Raw genomic sequence first — 15,812 nt, 5'->3', positions numbered from 1 at the left:
GGTTATAATTGAGATTCATCCCATCATATCAAAGAACCGCTCGCTTGGATATCAAAAGGGAGTGCTGGGGTATAGCAGATGTCTCAGACCACATGACGAGATCTCTCATAGTAGAGAAAAATACTAAATGTGTGCTGCATGCTTCAAATATCATGGGTAGCCCATTTACTTTTTGATATTCTGTCATCCAGAAATTGCCGCCGTAGCCGAATTTCTCCAGACTCCTTGAACACAATACAACTTTACTGATGATCCATCAGATATCATTCCTCGCAGGCTGTTACACCTGAACAATCTGACCGGACTCATCTGCCCCGGTTTCCCCGAGGGATTGGACCACGGGTGATATTTCAGGCAACCTGTGGTTCGGTTGCCGGATATAGTGGGAATTATTGTCATTCCCGAGATCCTTATCTGGTAGGAGCCACCGTCTCTCTCCCAGGAAGAACTGGTGGGGATGTCTCTTCTGTCTCTTTCACTCGCTCGCCTTGAAGCGTATACCAGTCTGTGGACATATCATTCTCCCGGCCACACCCCATCATCACTAGACTCAAGCTCGCACTCGCGTCCACCTTAATCCAGATCTATCGACTCGCCAGATGACACATTTGCAAGATAACGACTACCACCACGCCACCCAGGACCTTCACCTGGAACCGAACCGTGCACGTCCTCGACTCGCCAGCCTCATCACCCAGCCTAGCCCACCCGCTGCATGTACCAGCCAGCCAACATCCCATCCGCTGCCTTCCTGATCAGTAACCCCGATATCCCTCACTCCCACACCCCCCCTCATACCCTCCAACATCAGCACCCCTACCAGCAGCCCGGCCCAACAGCGCTATCTCCAACAAACCAACACCCCTCCCTCCAGCACGCCTTATCTACTCCACCCGAACGCATCAAGCCACCACTGCACCACCCGCATCCATAGATCCGTCGATCATCAGCAATGCGAGATACTCCGGAGTCCGACCAGAGTCTCGGGATCGCCGTTGCACGGACTCGGGGCGATGGATAGCGCGGTGGCGCATAGGATATGATCTATGGTGGGCTGTTCTGCGGAGCTTGATCTGATCCTGCAGGAGGCAGGATTGTCGGGCGAGCTGTCGTGCCGGGAATCGGGAGGAAGATGGCTGATGCTGATGGATGGGAGGCCGGAGATGGTGGTCACGGCCGGAAAGAATGGCCGGTTGAGAGGAGAGGATGGTGAGGTGGGTTTTGTGGATTCATATTTGGATATTGCCCTGTCCTGATTCTTCCTGTCTGGGTCTGGGTTTGGGTCTGTGGAAGGTGGTCGAATCTGGCAGGAATTGGCTATTAGACTGCCTGTTCTAGACATCTATTCTCCTGAAGATAGGATATCAGATCAATCTTTCCCATCCTGCTCTCCTATACTTTGTCAGTCAAGAATATTTTGCATCCTCCACTTCTGTTCCAGTCCGAACGCCGAGTCAACCAAACAAACCAACTCCATCGAGGTCGATTCTGGGTCCACAATATCGAAGCGGAAATCACAATGCTCGAGACCGTCTCCCCGTGGCCTCTGCCGTCCTGGCACACGCCAAAGACACAGTCCTATCCACAAGACACAACAACAACAACACCCGTCTACACGAAACCTACGACAGATTCTATCTACACGCAGCCGGCACCTCCATCACCTTCTCCTCAAACTTCACCGACATCACAACCACCCACAGCCTCTGTTTACGACCAGAACCCTCGATATCACACGCAGCCAACACTTCCAACCTCTCTCTACAGCCACCCCCTCCCTGTCGCCGAGACCAAACCCTCGCAAGCACAGGCACAAACACAAGAATCCACACCAACCCCCACATTCACCACCCGCTCCCTCCCGCCATCCCTCTCTCCAAACATCCCCCCCAAACCCTCTACCCTCCACCACCACCACCACCTCCCCCGCCTCCTCCTTCTCCACGGCGGAGGCACCAACGCGCGCATCTTCCGCAGCCAATGCCGCTCCCTCCGCGCCGCCCTTACCCCCTACTTCCGGCTCGTCTTCGTCGACGCGCCCTTCCCCAGCGTCCCCGGGCCGGACGTGATCAAAGTATACGAGAAATGGGGCCCCTTCCGGTGCTGGATCCCGCAGCCGCCGTGCTCGAATGCCGTCCATAGCAGGGGGGAGGTGGTGAGGGGCGTGCAGGGGGCGTTGAGGAAGGCGATGACCGATGATGATGCGCGGGGTGGGAGGGGCGAGTGGGTTGGTGTGTTGGGGTTTAGTCAGGGGGCGAAGGTGGCGGCGAGTCTGTTGGTGGGGATGCAGGGTGGGAGGAAGAGGGAGGGGGGGATGGGGTTGAGGTTACGGTTTGGGGTGTTGTTGGCGGGGAGGGCGCCGGTCGTGAGGTTGGGTTTTGGGGGGAGGTTGTGGGTGAGGCGGGTGAGGGAGAGGGGGAGGATGAGGATGAGGATGAGGATGATGGTGAAGGGTTGGAAGACTACGGCGCTGTGTTGGAGCTGCCCACGCTGCATGTCCACGGGATGAGGGATCCCGGGCTCTCGCTGCATCGGGAGTTGCTGGGGATTTGTGAGCGAGGGACGGCCCGGCTGGTCGAGTGGGAGGGGGAGCATCGCGTGCCGATTCGCAGTGCGGATGTTGGGGTTGTGGTGACGGAGATTCTGGGGATGGCGAGGGCGGCGGGGGTTTTGGTTTGATGGCCCTACAGTCAGATTGGAGGATGGAGTGGGTGGTGTGTTTGGGACTTGAGGGTATAGATGGGTATACAGTCTCGGTTGATCCAATCGTATTATTCCTACAGTCTAGGGGTTAGACGACATTGACAGTTCGTGGAATCCTTGGCAAGATGAAGATATAGTTCGCTGGTGAATTACTTCTTTTACGACGTCGAAATGGTATATCACTATGATATGGCGAATATTCCAACAGCGTCGCATACAGGACTCCTAGCTCACACCTCAGAGACAAGGGTACCAAGGGTAGCCTCTAGCTGCTCCGGATCGATAATTTGGGATGCTGTCAGAGAGACACCCCCAGTCAAAATGTCTACTTAACAGTGAGCTCAAGATTGAGTGTATACTCCAACCCAGCCCAGTCCAATGCAGCCCAATGCAGTCCAATTTCCAATCCCAGCGGCGTCAATCCAGTGGCGCATTCTTCACGATGACCGACATCCGCCGCAAGAAGCAAACAGCAACAACAAGCCACCAACCCATCTTCAGCCCAGGAACCATACTCCGGCCGAACTCCGCCAATCACCTCCGTCCCAGCCATCCCGCAGCCCTAACCCAGCCATCATCCATCCATCCATCCATCAGCAAGCTGCATCACCAGCTGCAGCCCAATTTCCATCCCGACCAGCACGACTGAGTACTATATAGCTCCAACACTTGATAACTACTGGTCGTGGTACAGGGTACCACTTCCGTGCGGTCTGACAGACCCACCGCCCCACCGCCCCACCAATGGCTCCATCGCGGACCGTCGATCGCCAGCCGCAGGGCAGACGAGCGGAGTCCGAAAGCCGGTCCGGAGATATGCGGTCCTGTCTCCTGTCTCCTGTCTTGTCTGTCGCGCAGGTGGGATTGGGTTCTTTCTTTCTCTCCTTGCTTTTACTCTTTTCTGGACTTCAACATCGACACATACTCCCACTCTTCCTGTCGCTTCATACCATCGCCATCTTCCATCCACGAAATCGAGTAGTACAACATACTCTCATCCTTTTTGCATTCAAATCACCATCGCCGTAACATATAGTATATCACCGCCAGGATCAGAAATACCACGGGAACATCACCACCATGCCGCCCACCAACCGCGCCTCCTACCTCCCCTCCCCCAAAGCCCCCTCGCCGTCCAACCAGCCCCCTACACCCCCCCGGGCCCCACCGAAATCGTCACCCGCAACCACGCCCTCAGCATCAACCCCGTCGACTGGGCCAAGCAAACCCTCGGCAACATGCTGCAATCCTTCATCAAATACCCCGCCATCCTGGGCAACGACGTCGCCGGCGAGGTCGTGGAGGTAGGGAGCGCCGTCACGCGCTTCAAACCCGGGGACCGCGTGATCGGCCAAGCGTGCAGCGTGGTTCCCAGCGCGAATCGCGCCTGCGAGGGCTCGTTCCAGCTGTATACCGTGCTGCGCGAGCATCTGGTCTCTCGGATTCCGGACGGGATGGCGTTTTCGGATGCGGTCGTGTTGCCGTTGGGGGTGAGCACGGCGGGTTATGGGCTTTTTCATGCGGAGTTTTTGGGGTTGAGACTTCCTGTGCCGGTGGCGAGGGGGGTGGATGAGGGTGAGGGCGACGGCGAGGGAGAGGGCGAGGAGGCAGGGGAAGAGAAAGAAGCCGTCCTGATCACCGGTGGCGCCTCCAGCGTAGGCAGCTGCGCCGTGCAACTCGCCACGGCGGCCGGATACGCCGTGTACTCGACGGCGTCGCCGAAAAACCACGCCTACGTGCGGGATCTCGGCGCCGTGGCGGTCTTCGACTACCGGAGCGCCACCCTCACCGACGACCTGGTCTCCGCCCTTGCCGGCAAGAAGGTGCACGGCGCGTACGCGATCGGCAACGGCGCCGTCGAGACCTGTCTGGCGGTGCTGGCGCGCAGCAACACCACCAAGCGGTTCGTGGCGTACGCCGCGCCGCCGTGGCCGAGCGAGTTGCCCACCAGCACCGCCGGGGTGGTCTCGATGGTGGGCTCGACGGTGTGGTGGATGGGGTCGACGGCCCTCAAGTCCGCCACGAAGAGGATCAGGACCCGGTTTGTGGATGGGGATGAGTGGACGAAGAGCGATGGGGAGATGATGCGCGTTTGGAGGGACTTTTTGCCCCATGCGTTGGAGTCGGGGCAGATGAGGCCCAGGCCTGAGGCCCAGGTCGTGGGAACGGGGTTGGAGAGTATTCAGATGGCCATGGATGTGCAGAAGGGGGGGGTCTCGGCCAAGAAGATCGTTGTTACGTTGTAGGTTTGGGGGGGGGAGGGGTTGTTTGCGTTCTCTTGTTGCTGTTGTTTCTGTTGTTTGACACACCAGTTTTGTCGTTTTGAATGGGGTATAGGGATTTGGTCAGGTGGAGGTGGGTAATGATTTACGTGGGGATTCTATATTTGAAGCGGTTTATATGCTTCCTTTAATGACGGGGTTGTCTATACACCGGGGGGAGGGGAAGGGTCATACATCCAAGTCATATAAATGGCGGTCGATATACGATAAGATGGGGCATGCCCTTGGGATAGTAGGACGGGTTATTATACATCTCGGGTGTGGCGATTAGGTATTAATTTCATTATAATTATAGGTCAATAGTCCCCGCTGGCAGATCATAGCTGCCTGGTCTCCGACTTCGTCTCCATATACACCGTCTCGGACTGAACCATCTCAGACGAAACCACCCTCTGTTCCAGCGTCGTCCGACTAACCGCCCTCCCACTCTCCTTCTGCCACGCCGGCACCGTCTGCTCTGCCTCCTCGCTCCCAAGACCCCCGCCCCCATCCACCGCTACCTCCTTCATCTGCTCCTCCTCCCGTCTCAAACTCCCACTCCCCCCGGTACTCCTTCTCGCACTTTCCCCCACACTAGCTCTATCACTAACCCCTGGCATCTCCCTCTCCCCTTCCTGCATCACCCTCTCCCCTTCCCCCCTTCCCACCTCTCCCTCTCCCTCTCCCTCTCCCTCCCCACCCGCCCCCAACAACACCTGCTCCTTTTTCCCCTCCGCGACCCTGATATCCCTCCACCCCAACCCCCAACAAAAAACAAACGCCATCCCCCCAGCCCAATCCCCATATACATAACCCGATCAATAGCGGTGCTATACGCCTTGAGCACATCCTCCAGCTGCGCCCCCGCCACAACCTTCCTGACCGACCGCGCCCCCGCCGCGATGATGACCGCCGCGTTGACGCCCGGCACGTGGTCCTCCAGCTGGTCGCGCAGCGTGTTGCTGAAGATGGTCTCCGCGGCGGAGAGGAAGATGGCACCGCCCAGGAACTGGAAGAAGACGACGATGGCCATGGCGGTGGGGATTTTAGGCTTGGGGACGCGGTGGGGGATGGCGATGAAGGGCTTATGCGTTCATGGTTAGCGTGGTGGGGAAGAAGAATGCAGATAGAAGACATGAATGGAAAGGGGCGGGCATACCATGCTGCTGGTCATGCCGCAGCCGGCGCCGAAGAGGATCTGGTATCCGATCCAGTCGCGCACGGCGGTCGAGGGGCTGAACGTCGAGAAGAGCCCGTAGGCGGCTGTCGCGAGACACGTCCCGATGACGATGGATGGGAGGTAGAAGCCGAAGCGTTGTACTGATCGGTTAGTCAGTATATATACCGAATCAATATTAACGAAGGGAGAGACATACCCAGAGCCCCCGCGGTCAGCGCCAGCACGACCTGCGCGATGATAGTCGGCAGGAGATGCACCCCGCTCATCAGGGCCGAGTCGTCCTTCACCACCTGGAAATACAGCGGCAGATAATAATTAACGGTGAACAGCACGCCGCAGACAAAGAACATCGTCCCGGCGGCGGACCAGATGATGCGCGTGCGCAGAAGCGGCAGCGGGATCATGGCCTCCTCGCCGCGGGTGTATTCCCACGCCAGGAAGACGATGAACACCACCCCCGACCCGACGAACAGCCCGATCACCCGCGAGCTGTCCCACGCGTACTGGTTGCCGCCCCATTCCAAGGCCAGCATGAGCATCACCACGGACGGCGCGATGAGGCAGAACCCCATCAGGTCGAGTGACCGCACGGCCGTGCGGAGGACCTCCCGCGGAGGAGGCTTGTTTCCTGCCCCGGGGATCCGGAGGAAGAAGAGCAGAATGGCGACTGCGCCGCCGACGGGGAGATTGATGTAGAAACCTGTATGTGTCAGCGATGCACCCAAGACAGCCCGGCAGACGTACACCAGCGCCAGGAGACCTTCTCGGTGAATGCGCCGCCCACGAGCGGCCCGCAGGCGACGCCTAGCTGACCGAAGGAGATATTCAACCCCATCACCAGCGGCTGCCGGTGCGGCGGCACGCAGGCCGACAGAATCGTCAACGCCCCGTTCATCAGCCCCGACGCTCCCAGGCCCGCCACGGCCCGGCCCACGATCAGCATCGTGGACGACTGCGCCGCGCCACATAACGCGGACCCCAGCTCGAAGATGCCGAAGAAAGTCAGAAACACCCACTACCACAGTTAGCCCTGCACCCTATCTCCTGCAGCGCGAGACCTACCTTCGTGTTGAAGTAGGTGTAAAGCCGGCCGGTAAGCGGCTGCACGGCCGAGTAGCCCAGCTGGTAGGCGCTGCCATACCAGCCCACGTCCAGCAGCGAGTTAAACTGCGAGGTGATCTCCGGCACCGCTGTCGACACAATCGAGGTATCTAGCATGAGAAGGAAGTATGCCAGCGTGACGGGGAAGATGATCGAAAGCACCTGCGGCAGGGACAGCGGGTACTCTTCGTCCTTCTCGGGCGAGGGCGCCGCCGGTGAGGGACTGCCCTCTTTCTCGACGTCCATGCTGGTGGTGGTCATTGCTGCACGCTCATCTGGTCCCGCACGAAGCTCTAGATACACAGAATTTGTTATATACTCCTAAGGATAGTCGTACAGGGGTATGGCCAACTAGGCCCCACGCTCGGAGTCGGAGTCTGAAAGCCGGTCGGGGGAAAGCTATATATGCAGGTATGCGTCGATCACACGCACGATGCCGGAGTATAGTATCCAGGGGCCTCCGTCTGGCCTGCTGGTCGCGGGCTGTAAATAGTCCGACGAACCTGCCTGTCTACGCCCCCTTTATTCTCACTCCAGCAGCAGCTTGCTGAGCCATCAGCATGCCAATCAAATCCTCCTCCTATATGTCCAGGGTGACATCCGATCGACCACGGTGCTTCGCTAGCTGAAGCGACCCGGCGACCACCCAACCAGGGTCTCCAGCCAATTCTCGTTCCCAAAGTCGATGGACTGGAGCAGCGTCGCGTCGATGTCGCCCATGAACGAATCGCTGGAGCCGAGCGTCGTCTCGGTCGGCCAGCTCGCGGGTTCCTCGCGCCCCATCTGCATCCGCACCCACGCCCGCACCGCCCGCCCCAGCCGGCCGATTTGCAGCCAGATGTCATCCGCCACGGGGTTGTCCACGGTGCGGGACACCTGCTCCAGCCGGTCGCCGACGCGATCGATTACCTCCAGCACGTCGATCGTCTTGGACACCGCGCCGCGGTCCCAGGCCGGGTCGACGCGCGTGGACAGCCGATACAGGGTGACGATGCTGCGGTTCAGCTGCGACCACATCATGATTGTGAAGCCCAGATACTCCGCCGGGCTGATCCGGTAGAACACCTCGAACCAGGCCCGGATCGCCTCGACCGAGTGCCACAGACAGCCCAGCCGCTCCCAGCCGGGCGCCGTGCTCGGGCCGCCGGGCCGGGGACTGACCTGCAGCACAGGGTCCGAGTTGGCCGTGAAGGCGGTCTCGTGGATGCTCAGGTCTACGTAGTGCAGCTGCGTGAGGATGATATCTACGCGCCAGTCAGCATGTGCCCGGGGGGGGGACGGCCACGGTACTTGCCATTGGTCAGCAGATGGGGCGGCATGCTGTCCTGCAGATCCCGGACCTGCGCGCTCAGGGCCTTGGTGCAGAAGGCGATGGGCAGGTCGGTCTCATGCTGATCGCGGACCTGGACCGCCTTCTGCGCGACGAGCTGCAGGCGGACCTGAAACGCCAGCACGGAATCCGCCGGACACTGGGTGTTGGCCTCGACGCTGCAGAGGTTCTGCTCCAACTGCGGGGTCCAGCGCAGGGCATCGATCTGCGCAAAGTACGAGGCGACACTGCCTGGTCAGTCGCTACGCTACAAGACGGACCGGCACACTCACAACGAACTGATCAGGAAGCAGGCCAGGGTGGCGCGTTCCACCTCCAGCGAGCGCTCGATCGCGCTCTCGCAGTCATCGTTGTACCCCATGGACTGCACCCCCACGCTGGTCAGCATGTGCAGCTCGCGCGGGACGGGCTTGGTCAGACGCGTGTCATAAACGATGGACATGGCCAGCTGTACGAGGCGCGACAGGGTGGAGGAGCGGTGGATGACCTGGTCGTCGCCCCAGGCCACATAGGTCAGGATGGCGAGCAGCAGGTCGATGCTGGAGCGGTTCTCCACCACCATGGTCTGCCCCAGGCGCGTCTTCAGATTCCGGGCCCGCGTCCGCTTCTCCTCGATGGAGCGCGTGGTGACGGCGACGATGGCCTCGACGAGGAACGGTCGCTCGCGCTGCAGCTGGAGGGCGGTCACGTGGGGCGAGAATTCGATAAAGGGGCAGAAGCGCAGCATCTGGCTGCGGAAGATGGCGAGCGCGGCGGCGACCTCGGGGGGGGATGGATGCGACCATCCGTTGCTGGGGGCGGGAGGTCTGGGGGAGGCTTGGGGAGACTTGGGGGAGGCTTGGGGGGAGGTTTGCGGGGAGGTTTGCGGGGAGGCTCGTGGCCAGGGCGGGCGACGGGGGGTGGGGACGGACGAGGACGAGGCGGACGAGAGGACGTGCTCGAGATGGGCTCGCGAGGCTCGGGGGTCGTCGCTGTGGAGGGTCTGTTGGATGGCGGTGGTGATGGGCGACGGAGGGAGGGTGCCGATGATGGAGGCGAGACTGTCCAGCCTGGACTCCAGCTGGGCGATGCGGGCGTTGGAGGTGGTGTTATTCTGGGCCTTGCGGCGGCGCACGGAGTCGGAGGGATAGCATTGCTTCTGCAGACGATGGCATCTGAGGCGATCAACAGCTGAGATGGGAGGCAGCAGCAGCAGCAGCAGCAGCAGCCACGCAGGACTCACCTCTGGCATCCACCGCCCTCCGGCCGACCGACGCACTTGGATTTGGCGACGAAGCAGTTCATGCAGGCCAGGCCGTAGGGGCCTCGTCCGTCCATATTTAATAAATGGCGGGGAATGGGTCACATGCCTTGCCTTGTCGGAGAGGGTGCAGTTGAGGCAATGAAGATGCAGATGAAGGCCGCGGAAACGGGAGCCGAGCTGAAGGAAGTGAGTTGAGTTGCTGGCGATGGAATGGATCCGCCGGTATTATATGCCCGCCCCAGGGAAACGGGGCCCAGCCGGCCCGGTTTGCAAACTTACGATACCGACCCGACACGGGCCAGGCCATGGCCGTCTCCCGGCCGTCTCCCATCCGTCCCCCCATTTGCCGGATCGATACCGAGCTCGTAATCTGGTAATCTTCCCCCGGATTTGCAGTCCACCACGCTCGCGTGTATACGAACCACGACGAGCCTGGCACCGAATGGGTCACACGTCCAGGCCCCGGCCGTCCGCAGGGTCGATCCCTCCCCGCCTCCGGATTGGGCGGTGGCCTTCGCCCTAGGATGAAAGCGGGCATTAGGTTTGCGGCCGGGCTTTGCTTCCCTGGCGGCTGGCCCCTTTCCGGGCCCCTCACTGGGCGATCATCGGGACTGGACTCATTCTCTCCTCACCGCAGGATTGCTAACTCTTACTATAGCGAGGATGCGTGCATAGAGTTTGTTATCCTCCCAGAGATTGGCTTGGTCCTGGGGGTTACTAGGTCCTGGTATACTCCTTAATCCAAGGAAGATCAACGGGTGGTATCTTTGATAATGTACTATACCTAGCCTGTTTCCTTTCCGCTGTCGTCCCGCTGACAGGGAGAGGAGAAAGGATCCCTCCCTTTGCAAAGATACCCCCGGCACCTGGGTGCGTAATTTAGCATACCGGGCAGTCACACCGGACCGCCCGGGCAAGGGCTTCATGCTGTATACCCGCTTTCTTGATGGTTTCCTGGGATTGGATGATAGTAAGCTTAATCAGAAGGCGTTCTTGGCTGCGAAACATATAATCACGTGAAAACAGGGTATTCCTACACTCACAACTACAAATGATCTAATAACCACTCGGCTAAGAAGGTGCGATACTGAATGAAACTGGTTTGACATCTAAAGACCAGCTATCAAACATCCATCTTATGAGACCAACACCTCTATCTATCCAGATCCCCAAAAGCCAAGACGTCCGTCACATTCTCCAACACTCCCCAACCAACCCGTGGATAGAAGTGGATATCTCCATCCCCACCACAGCTTCGCTGCTGAATAATAACACCCACAATTGATCTGAAGAATTAAGATTTTGGTATATCTCCCATTATGAGGCCGGTACTCATTGACACATCCCACAATATCGTCTTATTCGATGATCCTTACAAATCCAATATCAAATGCCCCCCCACCCCCCTGATGCGGGCCGATCATATTATCTAGATACCAGTATCTGTATAAGAATCCTCTAGATGCCACGTTTCTTCAACCCACACCAGGATTCCCCTGCAGATCTAGCCCTCAAGTAAGTAACATCCGGTGCAAAGCGACCCTAGCAAACAAAACCATGCCCATCAGCCCGCACCGCACCATCGCCTCCAAAATCCAATCGCACCTATCCCCGGGATCGCAATCGCAAACCATCTACCGCGTCGCCGACGCCAGCTCACCCCCCCCAGCCTCACCGCCGCGCTGGACTGGTGCGTCACCCAGCTCGGCCAACCGCTCGACTTTCTCCTCTACAACGCCGCCCATGTCGCCCCTGTTTCTGGTTACGGGGGGGTCGCGGGGTTGTCGGTTGTGAAGGCTGCGTCGCAGACAGTGAGTCGGTTGTTTGCGATGGAGTTCGCCGCGGGAGTATGGCATTTTGGTCGGTATGCCCCTCGTGTCTGGGCAGATTGGTGAGGAAGGGGGGGGGGGGGGGAGTGGGTAGTTGAGAGGGTGGTTTAGAGCATATATAGAGACGGGGACAGAGGCTCCCACTGACTGGAAAGTAAGCAGTCGGGATAATCCTTGCTCCCTCCCACCCTAACCAACCAGCAACTGCAAATTTACAACACGTTCCGTAATGTCAGATACGCGGGCAATGCTAGCCTAACTTGGCCTAGCCCCGAACCCACTGACAGGTTTGAAAACCCGACCATGCCGTATCCAGTCTAGCGCCATCGTAGCACCAATCCAGCCTGCTTCCACTTCCATCATCGCGCATCTCCCCTTTCCCCTTTCCCCTCTCCCCTCCTTGTGCCTCCTCGATACTCTCCACCTGAAATTTGAGATCCGACATCCGACCCTCAACCTCGGATCCATCAATTCCCCCAATCACCCCACTCCATCATCCACCATCCACCATCCAGCGCATCTGGTTCTACACCACAGCGCCCGCATCGCGCATCGAGTGCGTGGCTCGCGTCTCGCAAGGAAAAGTGCCCGATGACAGTACCCGACGATGGGGCCATCGGGAATACCGAGTTTAATGCCGGCTGGGAGGAGTTGAAGTCCAGGTATGAGGCCTTGGAACTGTGGAGATTGAGGGGGCCGCTTGGGTTGAAGGTGACCATGCAGGAGGGGTTTTTTGAAGGGCGCGCCGCAGAAGTATGTCTGCGTTTCGCCAGGGGTGATGGAGAGGTATCCGCTTGCGCGGTGGGAGTTGGCTTCCGGCAAGGGTACGGCTCAAGGATACGTGATGGCCGGAAGGAGGGATGATACCTGACGGCGAGGAATGGAATCGAGGAAGCTCTGGAGGTCTATACCGTATCTGGGAGCAAATATACCTGATATGAGTGAGTCAGATAAACATGAGGATAACAATATACTAATCTACGTCTAGTGAACTGCATGGAGCATCCCACGCAGTCTCAGCTGCCTCTCAAGATACTCTACAGAATAGTTCCGGAAAAGCCGGTATGGCTGATCGATCCACCCTCGCACTTCCCGGCACAGCGCCTCAAGCCCCCCCGGGTATCTTAGGAACATGTCCGCATCGACCATGTACTCGCGCCTCGTCTCGCACAGATACTGATACGCACCATCCCGAACACGTTTGGTCTTGGACAGCCTCGCTCCCGACCAGTCCACAACCAGGGGGGCGTAGAAAAAGATCGGCGCATCTTCTGGCTCATCCAGGAGCCTCCAAACTAGCTCTTCGTGATAAAGACCGGCGTGATCAGCCCCAGTGCACATGATCCACGAGGCCTGTTTATCCCGACTGCAGATGATAGCCCGAATGAGATGTCGGAGTGGCGGACCGAGCTCCATTCGTTCCACGTCTGCATTGACGGCTGGGTTGATGTAGAACATCCCATGCTGGGGACAATCACAGCTAATGCGACCGTCGGGATGATACCCGTTCTTGACACCGTCCTTGTCCACCAGCCCACACTCGGGGCAGGCTACACGAATGGCCAGCTTTCCTGTCGTCGGCGAAAGGTGCGTCCCGATAAAGCGGCGATACTTGACGCACTCCATGAGGGCGTCGGTGAACTCGGGATTATGTTGCCAGAAATTCGGCGAGCAAGTGTCGTAAGAGACATCGAAGAACTCGGCCAACCGCCGGATCACTCTCCTGAACGGTGTCTGGTTTAAGCCGGAATCCCCGGGGCCCGTGAGTCCCTTCTGGTATTTAACTCCATCGATTGTGAGCAGCTCGTGATGATCCGGCCCTGGATCCTGATAAATGATCCTCACCCTGACATTACGCGAGCAGCTGTGCTTTAGTGCAGCGGCGAGAGCAAATCCCGTGGCAAAGGTGACAAGGTTGCCGATGTGTGGGCTTGAATTCGGCCGAGTTTCAAGATGAACGTAGAGTGTTCGTTGTCGACAATGGTTGTTCAGATATCGGATCAGTGTCTCTCCGAAGTGCAGGGCTCCAGGAGCAGGGGGGTAGTGGACTAATCCATCATGCGATGCCATGGTGATATTAGGCCTGAGAAAGGAGCGATTGTTGCGACTTGATAGTTATTTTAAGGATAGGTGGATGGTTGAGATTTGATAACGATCTTAGGGATAGATGAATGCTTGCGCTTGGTCAATGACCTGGAGGAGAAGAGAAGAAAAGAAATTTGGAGCGAGGATTTGGAGGTCGCATATTTGAGTCCGACATGTTGCTAGACCTGGAAAGCACGGTTGAAGCGTCAGCTAACGGAAGTATTCGTGATATCAGGCAGGCACGCAGATCGCCTCGAGTTGAACACCATTTCGCGCGGAATATGTGCGACTTATCAGACCCGATACAATTTCCATGACAGGCACATGCGATGATTATTCGATTGGCCACTACAAGATTCCTGATACTCCATTGATCTTAACAACACCTGCAATGGATCTGACCGATCTTCATCCAGAGGGGGTGCCAGAGAGGTCACCTCGTGATTAGCACCAGTTGACAACGGCCGCGCAACAGGGTCCAGGTCGTATTGTATCTAAGCCTTCATCTCCCGCTTCAAACACCGGGAGACCGCTGCATCCGAAAGGAACTCGACCAGCGATTTTCCGAAATGCAGCACACCCAGCGCTCCCGCGCGAAATCCGTCATCGCCCTCGCCCTCGAGGCCTATCTGGCCGACCACCCCGAAGCCAAGCAGCTCAACGCAGCCCCCCAACTTGACGACCACTTCTCCGATTACGCCACCTACCAGATCCGCCTCTTCCTCTTCGCCGGAAACGACACCACCTCCAGCACCATCGTCTACGTCTACCACATGCTATCAAAACACCCCGACGCCCTAGACCAGGTCCGCCAGGAACACAACCGAGTCTTCGGACCCGACCTCTCCACCACCGCATCCCTCCTCAAAGCCACCCCCGCCCTCCTCAACCAGTGTCGTGTTTCTCTGGCGAGGTAGAGAGAAATTCAAGGGAGGGTAGGGGGTGGTCTGTGCGGACCTGTCAGATTTAGCGCTATCACATCACACGGACATCTGGATAACTACCTATCTTAGTGCTTACTGTACTCCGTAGATATAGTTATGATCCTTTGGTAGAATTGTTTTGCTTTACCTGTATAGCCCCCTGGATATGGATGGATGGATGGATGGATGATACACTTGTTTTCCATGGCAATGGTATGGTATGGACTTGGGCCAGAGTATATATACTATAGATTAGATTCAGACGATGTCAGAGTATCTATAGTATCTATCTCACAAGGGGTGCCCTGTATAAAATAACAAATTAATCAAATATGATCCCTGCCGTCGCAACTACGGTTAATAATAAGAACTTGACCTATTAAATAATAAAAATGGGTCATGCTGATCCCATAATCCCCTCCCCTCTCTTTCCCACAGAAAAAAAAAAAAAAAAAAAAAAAAAAAAGAACTAATAGTATAATGCACACAGACTCGCAGGTCTGCAAAGCATAATCAGTCACCCCATCCTTCCATCCATCCATCCATCCATAACAATCACAAAAAAAAAAAAAAAAACACTTAGAAAGTAAGGAATCACTGCACCCAAAAAAACTTATACTCCCACCTCGGCCTCAGCCTATCCCCATCGGTATCTATATCGTCATCGTCATCCCTCTCCCCATCCCCATTTCCATCCCGAGAATAATAAACATACCCAACCCCCACCCTCCTCGACCCCCCATCCTCAGTCACAAGCCCCAAGAAAATCGTATATGTGTCCGGGACCTTGGTGATGGTATTCCCCGCCACGACGGGGACTAGCTCGTCCACGCGGGTAGCTGGGCCATCGAATCGGAATTTGCCTGTGTGGGTGGAGGAGATGGATAATTTGCTGTCTCTGTCTCGGGCGTCGATGGGGGATGGAGCTGTTGTTTTGGCTGTCTGGGCTGAGAGGGTGAATTTTGTGGAGGGGAGGTAGGCGGCGTGGAAGCCTAGGGGGGTGGCGTGGTCGTTATGTGTAGGTTGTGGTGGTGGTGGTGGGTAATTCAAGAGTCGGGGAACGTTGAGGCCGATTTTGGTGAGGAAGGCTGTTGTGTGGGATAACTCGTCGGTCTTGGAGTTTGCGTTTGGGGGGTCTGGGTCTTGGTCTTGGTCTT

At 57.5% G+C, this 15,812-nt stretch overlaps 6 protein-coding genes across 6 annotated transcripts; 3 read left to right on the top strand and 3 right to left on the bottom strand.

Moving 5' to 3' along the window:
* Positions 1–1,918: 1,918 nt before the first annotated feature.
* BO70DRAFT_257829 (uncharacterized protein) lies at positions 1,919–2,673 on the top strand (the record flags this gene model as incomplete). Its single annotated transcript, XM_025538869.1, has 2 exons — positions 1,919–2,375; positions 2,414–2,673. Coding segments are annotated over 2 exons (717 nt in total), but the record flags the coding sequence as incomplete, so codon positions are not given.
* Positions 2,674–3,447: 774 nt separating this feature from the next.
* Positions 3,448–4,949, top strand: BO70DRAFT_387908 (zinc-binding alcohol dehydrogenase family protein; the record flags this gene model as incomplete). Its single annotated transcript, XM_025545936.1, has 2 exons — positions 3,448–3,548; positions 3,827–4,949. 2 exons carry the CDS (start codon positions 3,448–3,450, stop codon positions 4,947–4,949), a joined length of 1,224 nt encoding a protein of 407 aa, XP_025398368.1.
* Positions 4,950–5,302: 353 nt separating this feature from the next.
* Positions 5,303–7,506, bottom strand: BO70DRAFT_397265 (MDR family MFS transporter; the record flags this gene model as incomplete). The annotated part of the gene is made up of 6 exons (XM_025546686.1): positions 5,303–5,558; positions 5,774–6,048; positions 6,124–6,284; positions 6,341–6,844; positions 6,889–7,159; positions 7,207–7,506. The coding sequence occupies 6 exons, from the start codon at positions 7,504–7,506 to the stop codon at positions 5,303–5,305; spliced, it is 1,767 nt and encodes a 588-aa protein (XP_025398367.1).
* Positions 7,507–7,586: 80 nt separating this feature from the next.
* BO70DRAFT_407555 (uncharacterized protein) lies at positions 7,587–9,892 on the bottom strand (the record flags this gene model as incomplete). Its single annotated transcript, XM_025547179.1, has 5 exons — positions 7,587–8,489; positions 8,531–8,802; positions 8,848–9,412; positions 9,470–9,729; positions 9,798–9,892. 5 exons carry the CDS (start codon positions 9,890–9,892, stop codon positions 7,867–7,869), a joined length of 1,815 nt encoding a protein of 604 aa, XP_025398366.1. The 3' UTR covers positions 7,587–7,866.
* Positions 9,893–12,486: 2,594 nt separating this feature from the next.
* BO70DRAFT_338272 (uncharacterized protein) lies at positions 12,487–13,717 on the bottom strand (the record flags this gene model as incomplete). The annotated part of the gene is made up of 1 exon (XM_025541189.1): positions 12,487–13,717. The coding sequence occupies one exon, from the start codon at positions 13,715–13,717 to the stop codon at positions 12,632–12,634; it is 1,086 nt and encodes a 361-aa protein (XP_025398365.1). The 3' UTR covers positions 12,487–12,631.
* A 292-nt stretch (positions 13,718–14,009) lies between these two features.
* Positions 14,010–14,739, top strand: BO70DRAFT_55300 (uncharacterized protein). Its single transcript, XM_025548536.1, has one exon. The coding sequence runs from the start codon at positions 14,302–14,304 to the stop codon at positions 14,647–14,649; it is 348 nt and encodes a 115-aa protein (XP_025398364.1). The 5' UTR covers positions 14,010–14,301; the 3' UTR covers positions 14,650–14,739.
* The last annotated feature ends 1,073 nt before the right edge of the window (positions 14,740–15,812 follow it).

Source organism: Aspergillus heteromorphus (genome assembly GCF_003184545.1).
Source record: "Aspergillus heteromorphus CBS 117.55 chromosome Unknown BO70scaffold_16, whole genome shotgun sequence".
Lineage (NCBI taxonomy): Eukaryota > Fungi > Ascomycota > Eurotiomycetes > Eurotiales > Aspergillaceae > Aspergillus > Aspergillus heteromorphus.
The sequence above is the reverse complement of the archived record's forward strand: the minus strand, read 5'-3'. Positions and strand labels throughout refer to the sequence as shown.

Coding starts and splice junctions, on each gene's coding strand:
- BO70DRAFT_55300 (XM_025548536.1), top strand. CDS start 14,302: ATGCAGCACACCCAGCGCTCCCGCGCGAAATCCGTCATCGCCCTCGCC.